At 40.8% G+C, this 13,475-nt stretch overlaps 1 protein-coding gene across 1 annotated transcript in view; it reads right to left on the bottom strand.

Moving 5' to 3' along the window:
* Nucleotides 1–879: 879 nt before the first annotated feature.
* Nucleotides 880–13,475, bottom strand: part of plekhh1 (pleckstrin homology domain containing, family H (with MyTH4 domain) member 1) — a gene marked incomplete at both ends in the record, with an annotated part of 37,541 nt that continues 24,945 nt past the window's right edge. The window contains 14 exons of the mRNA XM_083885963.1: nucleotides 880–1,032; nucleotides 2,423–2,569; nucleotides 3,973–4,056; nucleotides 4,696–4,825; nucleotides 4,909–5,051; nucleotides 5,140–5,281; nucleotides 5,512–5,609; nucleotides 7,208–7,363; nucleotides 8,654–8,831; nucleotides 9,153–9,250; nucleotides 9,560–9,736; nucleotides 11,629–11,741; nucleotides 12,375–12,486; nucleotides 12,893–13,072. Coding sequence (XP_083742089.1) covers nucleotides 880–1,032; nucleotides 2,423–2,569; nucleotides 3,973–4,056; nucleotides 4,696–4,825; nucleotides 4,909–5,051; nucleotides 5,140–5,281; nucleotides 5,512–5,609; nucleotides 7,208–7,363; nucleotides 8,654–8,831; nucleotides 9,153–9,250; nucleotides 9,560–9,736; nucleotides 11,629–11,741; nucleotides 12,375–12,486; nucleotides 12,893–13,072 — 1,911 coding nt within the window. The remainder of the gene's footprint in view (nucleotides 1,033–2,422; nucleotides 2,570–3,972; nucleotides 4,057–4,695; nucleotides 4,826–4,908; nucleotides 5,052–5,139; nucleotides 5,282–5,511; nucleotides 5,610–7,207; nucleotides 7,364–8,653; nucleotides 8,832–9,152; nucleotides 9,251–9,559; nucleotides 9,737–11,628; nucleotides 11,742–12,374; nucleotides 12,487–12,892; nucleotides 13,073–13,475) is intronic.

The following is a 13,475-nucleotide window of genomic DNA, read 5'->3' on the forward strand; positions in this document are numbered from 1 at the left end:
TCCCGTATACGCAGAAGCCTAAAAACGTCAGAAAATAAAATAAATAATAACTACGACGGGCACGAGCACAACAGTGGTTTGATCCAAAACAGTTCAAGTCATTATAAAATATTCTTTTTTTTAATGAAAATGTGTTGTTTATTTATTATTAATAATAAACATAATTGAAACACAAAGTGACCTGGATATGAAAATCTTGCATTTCATTACGTTTCAGAGAGAGAAAAAAGAGCGAAATGTTATCTTTCATAAAAACAGATAAAACAGTAAAGGAATCTAAGGTTTCTTAAATATGACCTTAAGTTCTTAAGAAGAAGAAAAGCAGCCTTGTATCTATAAGATTAATTCAATTACACAAGGTGATTAACTGATGAGAAAATTGTGTCATTTTCAAGCAATTTTATGTTGTTAAATCAATGAACTTTTTTTTGAGCTGTGAAATTAAATCTCAACATGGAAGCCATTTTGTTTCTGATATTTTATAAATGACAGAAGACAAAAATCATCAGTCAGAGTTAGTTAGAGCCCTAAATCAGAGAAGAATTACATGTGGATTAAACCCATTGAAGACACTCAGCTGTACCAATCTGTAGTGATGCCAATCAGTGACTTCCTAATTGCATGGCACCTCTTCAACGTATTCAAATTCAAATTCTTTGTCAAGTATGAGCGAGAATCATGACAGTGACACACAAACGCTGAGTTTTAGCAAAAGTCTGAGAAGCAAAAACTGGGAAAAAAAATGAAGGTGTGACAAGACTTTAGCAGACATTATGTTTATTTAAGGAAACACTGAAATAATCCTCTCGTACCTGTACTGTAAGAAGGAAAAACCAGGACCAAAAGTCCACTGATGTCACACAGTCTTTTGTCATTGATTCACAGTAACGTTGGGCCCTTGGTGGTGTAGTTCATGGCGGGAAAGTGTCTGCTGTCCACGTCCCAGTGGCCGAGCGGCTGGTTGGAGGCGGACGGGAGGCCGGGGTTCCAGTGGTTGATGTAGCTGGCCATGAGCAGCGTCAGCTCCAGGATCTGGGAACGAGAGCAGAAGCAGATTTATTTATGACTTTGAAATTAGGATGAGATCGTGACACTGGAGATATGGGAAAATCCTGAAAAGAAAACCAACTCATGATCCAAATTGGATGGAAGATTTGTCCATTCGTCCTCAGTTGTGGAAAACAGTTAAAGCTCCCATAGAACGGAAGTTCCAATTAACGCTGTTTTTGTTGGTGTGTATCTGCGCCATTACCTTTAAGAAGCTCTGAAGGTTCAAAACAAACAGTTCAGCCACTGCTGAGAACGCTGTGTTTTATTGTTATCTCGGGCTCAGCGAGATTTCTGAAAAAACCTGGTCCGGTTACGTAAACAGCGGTTCTCCTGAACAGCGGATCCTCCTGCTCCGGGCACTAGTCCGGGCACATCCGGTTGCGTACATTGAACCGCAGAAGAAGAATAACGTCCGTTGTGGAGGTGTTTCACGAGCGACAGTGTCTTCTGACTCTGGGTCAAAGTCGTAAAAGGGACTGCAGCGGGAGTCGTGACGAAGCTATTTTTAAACACTGTTAAAACAATGTTTTGATAATGAGGAGCAGTGCATCCACCGTTTCAGAGGGGGGAGGTATGCTTCTGAGAGCTGGTGTGCTGATTACGTCAATTCCAGGTATTGGCCAATCACAAGACAGTTGGGAAAGCTGTCGTTGGCTGGCCAATCACAAAATAGTCTGAAACAGTGCGGCTGAAGAGAGCTTCAGTGAGGAGAGATTTCTATCAGCTCGTTTGCAGCAACTAGGAGGTTTTTGACCATAAAAACAAGTTAATGTATGTAAGTAGACCTCCATAACTCACATATATGTGCAACAGGACCACTCTATGTGAGCTTTAAGTGTGAATTAGTTTATTCCCTTATCGCTTTCACACTAAAATTAGCAGGTACACTCTGGATTTTTAGGTTTTAAAAAAATTCTGATCAATTTTTCAGATCAATTCTGTCATAATGATCTATCATAAACCTAAAGACTTTATGAGAAAAAAAATGCACAATTGCCGTGTGAGTGAATCATGACGTCACAGACTCAGTAAAAACAGTGAGTCTCTCCTTGTATCAATTGTTTGTTTGATCTGATTGATCCAAAAAATGAATGAACATCCAAAGAAATAAAGGTTCATACATGGGTATTTTATGTTCCTTTAGTCAACCATTTCTTCACCAACTCCAGATATGGACGCCGTGTCGACGTTTGCCTTTCTGTCAGAAAGCATTTACGCGTGGTTAAAGTTGTGAAAGAGTCCGTTTAAACCCAAACCACCATCTTTTCCTGAACATAACCGAGCGGATTTGTTGCCGAAACCAAAAGTGTGAGCGAGAAGTCTTTCTGCCAGCGACCGTGAAGGAAGGTGAACGTCAGGTTTTTTCTTTTACCTTTGGTTTAGCCATTCCGAAGACCAACTTCTCCACGCTCTTCTTGCCCACTCCAGGCTCCCTCTGCTGGCTCGTGACCACAATGAAATCGTCGCGGCAGCCACCAAAGGTAATGACAGACTGGTAGGCGTATGTGACCAGCGTGTGCTGAAAATGAAAACATGGCCAGTGTAAAATGTGCACTCGGATGGAAACGAATGGACTTTTATTGGCGATCTCCAAATAGAGCTTGGAATTCCTGGAGGAAATCATTTTGGTTTCTGCCTTCTTTTTTTTTCTGAAGGGCAAATTGAGCGTGACAAAGCCTGACATAATTTTCAGCGACATATTGTGATTTTCGCTCTCTGGCTCTCAAAGCCGCTCGCCAGACCAAGAATAAGACGGATCAACATTGGCTGCTGGAAATTACAGAGCTCACTTTAACATATTTTGTCTACATTTACAGTTACAACTGCTATCTGTCAGGGTCAAGAATGTCAAATCGGAAAAAGTCTGCCTATTCTGTTTTCCTGCTGATTTCTCAAGGCGTTTGAAACACCACAGGGTAAAAATGATTCCAGGCGAGTGGGTCAACAAAACCCACTTGAAAACTGCCGCCTTTCCTGAGCCGAGCACTGCAGCTGTAAAAAGGGAAGCTAGGATAAAACAAAACGGAAATGCCCCCCCTCTAACTTGTAAAGTTGCAGGAAATAAAACTTCCCTTCTGTTTCTGAGCTGTGGTGTTTAATAAAAACATCACAGTGAATGTCTGGATAGAAAACATCATCGGTTATTTTGGAATTGCAGAGTTACAGACAAATACTGTCCCGTGACCTTTGAACTCCAAGGGTTATTTCACCCTTAAAGCTGCAGTGTGTAACTTTGGGGGATTTCCTTTGTTTATTATTAACGGTGGTTAACGGTGTCAACATTAACACAAGCACGCGTTTCCATGACAACTGACGTGACTCCCGATTGTTAAAATGAGTCTCTAAAGTAACGCTAAACTTTAAAAAAAGAGGCACGCATACTCAGTTACACAGGTACGCTGGTTATTTGTAGCACTGCTCTTTTCGTTTAATAAACAGACCGCTCCAGTTCCACTGTAGACGTGCTAACAGTGCTAAAGGAGCTAATACAGCTAACGCGGCTAACTGGTAAACTGTGCTTGGAATCCAGTGTAACAGCACGTAAACATGGCGTCTTTTTTCAGGCAGTCGTCATGGAAACGTGTGATGCGCTAATGTGCGTTAGCTTTGAAGCTGTTAAGGTGCCCAGCACTAGTATTATTATTCCGTCTGTTTTGTCATATGCTGCACTCTTTATCTGAAATAGGCTCTGTGAAGCAAAACTCACAGACCTGACTGAGGGAGCGTTTGTGTGTATACAGCAGCAGCACAAGGGCGGGCGGGGACAAGAAGCGTCTATCCTGAAATGAAGCTGAACGACTGGGTGCTTTTTTTGAGCAGTAGAATTCAATTCTGAAACATTTTGTTGATGCTTTATGCCCAACCACAAACGACTATTGCTGTCATTTCTCTTTCCGATCAGTATTGAAGTTCAAAGCTCACCATGGTGTAATCCAGCACACACAGTCCGTCCTCATTGACGGCCAGCCATACTTGGCTCTGCTCAACAGTGGACGGGGGAACCGGCTGTGGACAACAGGAGAAAACGGGTGGAAGTCAAAACAGCAGTCAGATCTAATCTTACATTTGGATGAAATATTGTGGGGGTTTTTGTCAATGGACATGGGCTGATGATTTTTGATGATATTGTTTTACCTGCTTGAATATTTAAACACATTTTGACAAGATTTTGACCCAAATAATAGGACTAGAAAGTCATTGTGAATCTTGTGTTGATCAGAAAACTATTCTCCATTTTATAGCATCATAAATTATGACCCTATAATTGTAGCATAACATTCTATCGTCACATATCTACATTTTCCATAAACTTATTACATGGGGGACCACTTTTTTAAAGATACTGAATGATGATGACCCTGTTCACACATTTTTCACTGTTTTCACAGCCATTTTTGGTAATAAAGTATTTTGAATTGATAAACCAGCCAATTTCACACATCGGTTTGATCATCTATGAGGGAAATTAATAAAACTAATGCTTTTGCATATATTATGTCATAAATAAAAGTAAAAACTGCACGTCCTATAACCCAAGATCTGGGATTTAGACTTTTTTTTTAATTGTCAGTAGATTTGCACAGAGCACAACATTAAATAAATATTAGCAGAGAAGTGAGGAAACCCTTTTTTTTTTTTTTTTACCTTGGCACTGAAGAGTTTGGCTCCAAACAGGGGCCACTTGCGAGCCACAGTCAGATATATTCTCACACACTCGGATGCACTGCACCCACGTAGCATAGACCACTTAGTGGCCAGACGCTCAGTTAGATCTCTGCAAGAAGGAAAGTCACTGTTTCTGGGTATGAAAACACGTAAAGATGCATTTCTTTGTCCATCAGTGAGTGTCTGTCGTACCTGAGCTGCTCTGAGCTGCAGTCCTGTTTGTAGCGTTTGGGGTAAAACCGCTCTAAGGCCTGCAGGAGGATCAGCTGAGATTTGGGCTGAGGAGAACTGGAGGGAGAAGAGGCAGGAGGTCGCTCCAAATCACCGTGTTCGACCTGGAATAAGGAACAAACATAAAAAGAAGTTTAAAAAAAGCATCAGTGTAAGATAATATAATGTGTCTTTGGCTGGATCATTACACACCTGTGCCATGAGGGCGGCCACCTCCAGAGCCAGCTCTTTATTCACAGGGAAGTGGCCCTGCTGGACTTCGTCGTTGACCTGGTAGGCCAGCAGGAGGCGCTCTCTCTCCGTCTCTCCTTTCACCTGAGCTCTGAAACACAGTCTGACACACACAAGAACGCCGTCGTTATGCACACTTCACTTCACTTCATTCCCGAGATGCAGGAAATCTAATCACAGCACTTAAAAGTTCCTGCCAGAGGTGAAAATGGCTGCGCACAGATGACATCACCAGCTGTCACTGTGTGGCATTTTTTCTTTTGCTTTTAAAACCTGTAAAACAGATGTTTTTAAGTGTGCGACGCCGCGTGCGTAAGACGACGGAAATCCTACCTGTTCTTGTACGTCAGTCGAACGATCCGCGTGCCCTCGTTTTTCCCAGGGTGCAGCTCCTTTAGAGCCTGTTCCCACTTGGAAATGACGTCACAGATCTGAGGAAAAAGGCAAACGAATCAGTCGAGAGTCAAACGTCTGAAAGCTTCGATCAGAGATCGTGTTTAATTTAGTTCGTGTTTATAATGAATTTTTAACAAATTTGAATTAAGTTAAGGGGTTTTCTCCCACAGTCCAAAAACATGCAATATGGGGATTAGGTAAATTGGACACTCTAAATCGACTGTAGGTGTGAGAGCAGCTCAAGATGGATGCATGAATTTAGTCAACAACAGTAATGTTTGTACCATAAACACTAGCCATGCTGGGCTGTGTCTGTGGAGACATACGTACAAATCGGTGATTTGCATACATACAAAAAATACTGGAATAACCCAGACGTCATTCGTGGACAACACTGGGGAGAAACTTTCTGTTCATAAACTCAATGAATGTTACTGGTGCATTCCACTAGGGGGCACACAGGGGGCGCTCAAACTGTACACAGCTACTAATATTATGCATTTTACAGAACAGATTATCCATGCGTGTCACTGTTTGGGCAAGTATTGCATCTTTATTACTTTTTATTGAATGTTTCCAGTGTCAGGTAAAACACAAACATCCAGAGACTTTAAACGGTTCATTGGATTTTCGTGCATTTTTTGAGCATTGTTCCTGTGATTTGAATAATTTGCTTTTAATACGTGGTGTAATGAAGAAACGGATCACATTATTCCAACCAAACACTCCATGCTGAACACCAATCTTCTTATCTTATCTTAATATATCCCATGTTATATATCACACTGTTGCCTTCTTCAGACTTATCATTTTATCATAATAATCTCTTTAGTCCAAACTTTTAAAATGTGCCCTGTGAGGTGCATGTATTGCATCTTATGCATGAGCTGTGCTCATTTCTGTGGATGAAACTGACCTGACCTGACTTTTATTTAGGATACGTCCATTATTACTATATCATTAATCTTTGCAAACAGAAATTCAATTATACACAACAAACCAAAAACTACCAGGGTCAAATTGACCTTACTATTGAGCCATAGCACAAACCACTGCTGTGCAATGATTTGCTTAACTTTGTAACGCTCAAAACTTTTGAAATCAAGTTAAGACTGAGGGTTATCTCAACATTTTTAATCAGTTTAGACTTGAAATAAAGGATTGTTGATGCTCACAAAGCAGGGGAAGGACCTGCAAAGTTATCACAGCGTTTGCAAGTGAGTGTTTTTGTGGAATCATTGAATTTCTGTGTGCAAAGTCAAATAATGGAAGTTAATGGAAGCTTTGAAAAAGACAAACAATTCCACTTCCATAGGAGGCTAATATTTCGTCCTCAGGTGTATTTGAGTTTCGGCTCATTCACCCTCTCTGATGAGCTGCTTAAACATTTAACTATAAATAGAATAAAATGGAAGCTGCACTTTATTATAGCAGAGAATTAAATTACAGTTTTTATTGGAAAATGCCTGCATGCGGGAAAAAAAAGGAATCTGTAAAATCTATAAAAGTTTGGATAGCCTCAATTTTTTAATGACTCACTAGTGATCCACTACATTATTAGGTAACATGAGACTAATGTTTGGCTTAGACTGGGCACAGAACAGCCAGAATCCTCAGTGAGCCTCACTCGTACCTTGGCAGACGGCTGCAGGCAGTGCTCCAGGTCTTTGCCCGAGGGATCGTCGGTGAAGAGGGTGAAGCCGGACAGCTGAGGCTTCCTCACGCCGATCTTCTGGTTCAGCGTGTTGAGGAACTCTTCCACCGTCGTGGAGCCGTCGAACCCCACCACCTACGAGAGATCGGAGGACGCACGGTTATTATATAAATACATTTTCATTAGTTTTTAAGTTTGCTTGTTTATTTCAGTTCAGTTTTAGTTCATTCAACAAATGATTTAGTAGTTTTTGAGAGAAAAGCCTCAACTTTTAGACGCTGAAAAGGATGAAAGAATGTGCGACACCAAATATGGATGATCGAATCCTTTCATTTCATTCTTTAACCTTTAACACCTGCAGGTAAATCAAAAAAAATTAAAATGGTCTGAATTCCAGAATTAAGTTGTGGAAAAATGTGGAAAATTCTGTTTATTTTTGGTTATTTTTTTTATTTTATTTTTTATTTCAGGTAATTAAATTATGTTTTAACTGCTAGTTTTAGTTTTAGACTTAGTTTTCGTTTACTATAATAACCCTGCGAAACACAACAACCTTTTAAATGATACGGACACGATCAGATCAGGACCCCATGGACACCACTAGGGGGCATAAGAGTTTTTTTGTTGAGAACAACAAAATCATTATATTAGATGAGATACTTGTGACCAAAAGACCAAGTTGTTGTCCTGAAAAGTGTGTGTGAGAAGGAGATCACAAGCCTCCCCCTGATGATTTTGTCTGGAAGTAGTTCATGAATAGGATTAATATTTAGTGCTCTGCTACATTTAAGTTCTTTTATAAGAAGTCTATACTCCAGTTACTGTGTATTTAATGATTTTAGCCAGTGGTGTAGTCTATGTGATATGGTGTATATACACTACAAAAAGGCAAGGATTTGGGTGTAACAATATAATAACTCTTATAATAATAATAATAATAATATAATAAGAGTAGAGTTGACTCTCGTTTTCATTAAAAAAAACACTTAATATAATAAAATGTATCATGTGCATACTCTTTTTGTAGGTTATTGTGCTGCTGGTTTGGCAACCCGTGCTGACAGTATACCCACTACACAGTAGACTACACACACTACACCACTGCTTTTAGCCTTTCTGAAAATATTCTAGGGTTAAATCAATCTATTTCATTGCTGCTTCATTGTCAATTAGAATATTACAATACATTATAATTAAATCATTACATTATGAAAAACATTTCCCCTTAAATATTCTATAAAAGAGACCCCTAAAGTCACTTCAACCAGTAAACATCAGGACCCAAAATCCAACAAAAAGTGCCCCAATTGGAAAAAATATTTAAAATGATGTATATATATATAACTGTGCACATGTATGCTCCAGTCCACAATGAGATGAGACAACACTGAGAGACAACTGAGAATAACACAGTGTATGTGTTACCTGATAGGTGTTGTTCATGAAGTGGACCGGGATGCTGAAAGGCAGCGAATGGTGGTACGGGTTCCTCAACAGGATGGAGACGATCTCCATGCGAGAGGGCTTGGCCTCGCGCTCGCCGTTCTGCAGCGTTCGCTCCACAGATCTCTGACAGTACACCGCGTACTTCCCGACCTCACTCCTGTGTGCAAAGAGGAGCGTAAATGGACAAATTGGCCTGTTTTTGATGGAGAAACATACACGACAGCAGGAGCCTTTTCTGCCTCAGTCCTGTGTGGATGTTGCGAGGGAAGTCAAATGTAGACAAATAGCTGGTGCATTTTCATTTATACATTATATAAACTATAAATAAAAACACTATTATAGCATTTCCTTGTTCTGTTTGTTTATTTGCATCATTTATGTGAGAATTTATGTCAAAATAACTGGGCCTGAAATGAGCTTCCTCTGTTTCAAAGACCAGCAACTGCCGCCGCTGCTACACAGTGTTGAGTTAGCTCACCTTGGGTCAGCGTTGCGCTGCAGGTATTGCCTCAGATACCAGAGGAAATGTTGTTGAGGAAGGAATAAAGCAACGCACAGAGACAACAGCTGCCAGCACTGTAGGAGGAGGTAGAACAAGAATACAAGGTTAATATAAAATAGGACAGGGTTGTGTTCCAAATAAGTTGGAAACAAGGAGCTAAAACGTGCACAAACTCATCTTATTATGAAGCAATTATTGATCATTTTACATAATTTAACACATTTTCTTCACCACTAATGAAAATATCATGGTTGTTTTCGACGTCTCTATCGTGGAATTTGCAAATGAGTACACATTTCTGTTTGTTTGTTGTATAAAATGATAAAACTCAATAAGTATATCAGAATATATAAGTATATCATCTTTATTTCCCCCAGTCTGACCTGTGTGAGGGAGTAGTTGTGCGGCGTCCTGTGGTTGGTCTGCTTGATCAGCTGACAGTACATCTCGCTCTGCAGCTCCGGGTGGGTGAGACACACCTGCAAGGCATTCTGGGCCAGCGACGTGTGGTAATCCACCGACGGAGACTCGACCAGCACGTTGATGAAGAGCTGACAAGACTGCGGTGACGGAGACATGATATTTAAATATTATGCGCACGAGTTCACCAGCAGGTGGAGGCAAACACACACCAGACACTGGGAGCAGCAGTGAATCAGTCCTTAAAGGTAGGGGGGGGGAGATTCTTTTCTGGGGCATTTTTTCTTTTCATGAATGCATTGTCACAAAAATACGATTTCATGATAACAAATTTTGCTGGACGGTAAATTGTCCCAAAAAAGACTGCGATAAACAATAATATCGTCGTTCTGAGACTACTTTTGTCTAATACAATGATAATGGCTTAATAATGCAGGGCAAAACCTTCACAAAGATCAATTCTAAAGAATATTTAAGACTGGAACTGGGTGACATTTTAAATATCCACAATAAATGAACAAAACAACCAAAAACAATACATACAATGGACTCTCTGTCTCTGTTAACACAAAACACACTTGAATAAAATCCAAACACAAACAAAAGTGTTTGGATTTTACACACAGAGACACAGAGAGGATTTGTTGCTGTCAATTAAACAATTATCCAAAAACCTTAAAGGTGCATTATGTAATAAATCTAAAGCAACTGGCCATAAAATCCTCCTAATATGTCACAGAGACTCAGGAATAATGTTCATATAACAAACTGAACTCACCAACAACAACAGTACAGCCAAAATATTTGCATTAAAAAAAATATTTTGCAGACTGCAAATCATGTTTATGTTTTGAAATCATGTTTTGGCATGTGGCGCCACCTACCGCCGTCTACCAATCATTGCAGTCAGTAGAGTCACAGCTGCCGAGCAACCACGGGTTGCCAGTTACGTCAGAAAACGAAACCTAAAACACCTCGGTATCTTGAATTTGAATGCAGTAACCGTTTTTGGCCACATTCGTACATATGGCACCTTTAAGTACCGATGCTAAGCAGTGCTCGTGAATCTGTGTTCGTTTGCATGTTCCTGTGGTCCAGAGGCGTAGAAAGGCAGCTTGGACTTTTGAATCGAAAATATAGCCTGCTCTAACCGTTTTACTGTACCTTTAAGAAAATTAATAGAAGTTAGATGAAAAAATATGGGAGTTTAGCCTATCTTCTGTTATATAAATCATTATTTTGTTCAAAAATTCACCGCAACGGCACAAGACACAGACTTGAAACGCATGTCGCCTCCATTCATGCTCCTTCTTTGCATGTGTATTTAAGGCTGACTGCTCAAACGGAGAGCCGACCCATTCACCCTTCAATCCTGCACGTCTACTGTAGCTGCTGGGGCTGTGAAGCGTGAGCCGGGCAGAGTGGGGGCTTCTGGGTGGGCGCACTGAGAGATGAAAAGAGAGGAGGAGGAGGAGGTGGAGGAGGAGGAGGAGGAGGAATCTGCCATCTTTCTATTAAGTCCCTGTTCAGCTCTGATCCCTTTTCTCCTCCCCCATCCTGCGGCTTCCATATCCATTGCTGTCACTCTGTGAAGGCCCTGACCTCCCATGTCTCCTCTTAAAAGAAGGCTCCTTTCACACTGGCTGTAAACCAGAGGAACGGGTTAGCCTCAATCAGTGCAGATAATCAAGGCCATTATCTCTCTTCCACACTTTTAATGAGCTGGGGCTCTCGTTAAGCCTTTGATCTGGTTTTAGCGGCAGGAGAGGGGAGAGGAGGAGAAGAAGAAGAAGAGGACCGCGGAGTGCATCCATGAGCAGCAGGAGATAAAAGGAGAAGAGGAGGCGGCTGTGGTCGCGACACAAACTCCAGTTGGACGGATGACGCTTTTGAACAGAGGCTCGCAGTGAGAGACGTGGGCAAAGGGGGGATGAAAGGGATGAAAGAAAGAGGAGAATCAAAAGCGAGTGGGATGGAAGAAAAGAGACAAGTGAGAGGCAGAAACGGGGCAGGGGAGGTGGAGGAGACCGACCTTGAAAAGCTTGAGAGCTTCTGTCTGCAGAGCTTCAGAGGGCAGAGTGGTGAGAGGCGAGCGCAGGCCGTCCTTACAGAAGCTCAAGGCCCCGCTCCTCCAGAAGGCAGATTCTGGGAAAAGGAGACGCACACACACACACACATACACGCGTAAACACACAGCCAAACATAAAGATTGCACAGCCAGACACAGAGCACTGCAGCCATAAACACTGTCTGTCTGAGTGGATTAAAGATCTCAGACACCGCGGATCCAAATAACACACAGCATGCTACTGAGGAAATGTGTCTCCTCTTATGGACAGATCTTCAGTTGACGCATCTACTGCACGTGTATTTTGTGTTTCTCGTTATTTTTAATGAGTAAAAATGTATTAAAAAGTATAATTAGACTGTTTTCTTTTATATTTCGAGCCAAAAATACAAAAACAAAATCAAAATAAAACCCAGTTTAAAAAAAGCTGCTACTTGAAAACCACACACAGGTCTTGTGTTTCACTGCTCTAGGTGTTTATATAGTGATTAAACGATATTAACCAACTTGGCAACATGAGTGTGATACTGAAAACTAGTACTAGTCTACTATTTAAAAATAGTGATATTTTTTATGGACTTTGAGATAAGAGTTTTACTCTTGTAAAATAGATTTTTAATCTCAATATGTCTTTTCCTGGTTAATTAAAACTATTAAAAATCTTTTGTTTTTCCTCCTGTAAAATTAGGAGTAAATTAAAGATGACTCACCCGGGTCTCCGTCTGCATCGAGGAGTTTACCGACCAGCTGCTCGTACTCTGTGCCCACCTTGAAGGTTGCACAGCTGCCGGCGGCTACAGTCAGGTGATACAACCACGTGTCCTGCAGAGAATAAAACGTGCACGTTATTCTGCAAACTGGGTTTGAATCCACGTCTTCTTCTACATATAACACCTTAGATTAGGGAACACATATTCACCATTAACTAGGTGCTTACTAACATATATAAGTTGCATACTAGCCCTTTATTACTAATTACTAAGCACGTATTGACACCTTATTTTACATAACCTTAGTCTACCTTACGACATGAATTAAGATTTTTCCTACATAAGGTGTTAATATGTGCTTAATATTTACTAATAAAGGGCTAGTATGCGACTTATATGCATGTTAGTAAGCACCTAGTTAATGGTGAATATGTGTTACTATATATACTAACACACACACACATACATATGTACATATCCATATACATATACACACACACGACTCTGAACTTGCGTACCTTCTCCTGCTTGGTGCCGATCAGCAGGTAAGTGGGACTCTGGTCTCTGGGCTGAACCACCAAGGTGCAGTGGGAGGAGAGGAAACCCCGGCTGCCCGCTTCGTAGTCCTCGTCCGAATCGCAGGAGCGATCCACCTCCTGCACGGACGCCTCCCGCATCTGCAGCTGACCCAGAGGCAACTGGAACGCGTGGCAGACAAGCCCCGTAAAATGTTATATGTCAGAGTTGGCATATATTGATATCAATATCATTCCTGTGTTCATTCTGTTACATACAGTATCTTCATACTTCATCTTGCGTGTGTTTTATGTGCGCCACTGCATTGTACGCTACACTTGAATTTTTTCAAAGATTACACCTCAGTTTGTGCCCAGTGAAGCTTTTATATTTGGCTGTTGTCGTTTTGTTTCTTTAATCATGTTATTTCTTTTCTTTTTCCAATAGTGGAGCCAATGAATTTGGTTTAAATTCACACATTAAACACATTAAATTGGCATAGCGTTCTTTAACTGCTCGGAGCCTTTTTTTGAACTACAACCGAGCGAGTTCACAAAACTCAAAATTAAAATCACATAAGAGAAA

The sequence above is a fragment of the Microchirus variegatus genome, assembly GCF_963457635.1.
Source record: "Microchirus variegatus genome assembly, chromosome: 2".
Lineage (NCBI taxonomy): Eukaryota > Metazoa > Chordata > Actinopteri > Pleuronectiformes > Soleidae > Microchirus > Microchirus variegatus.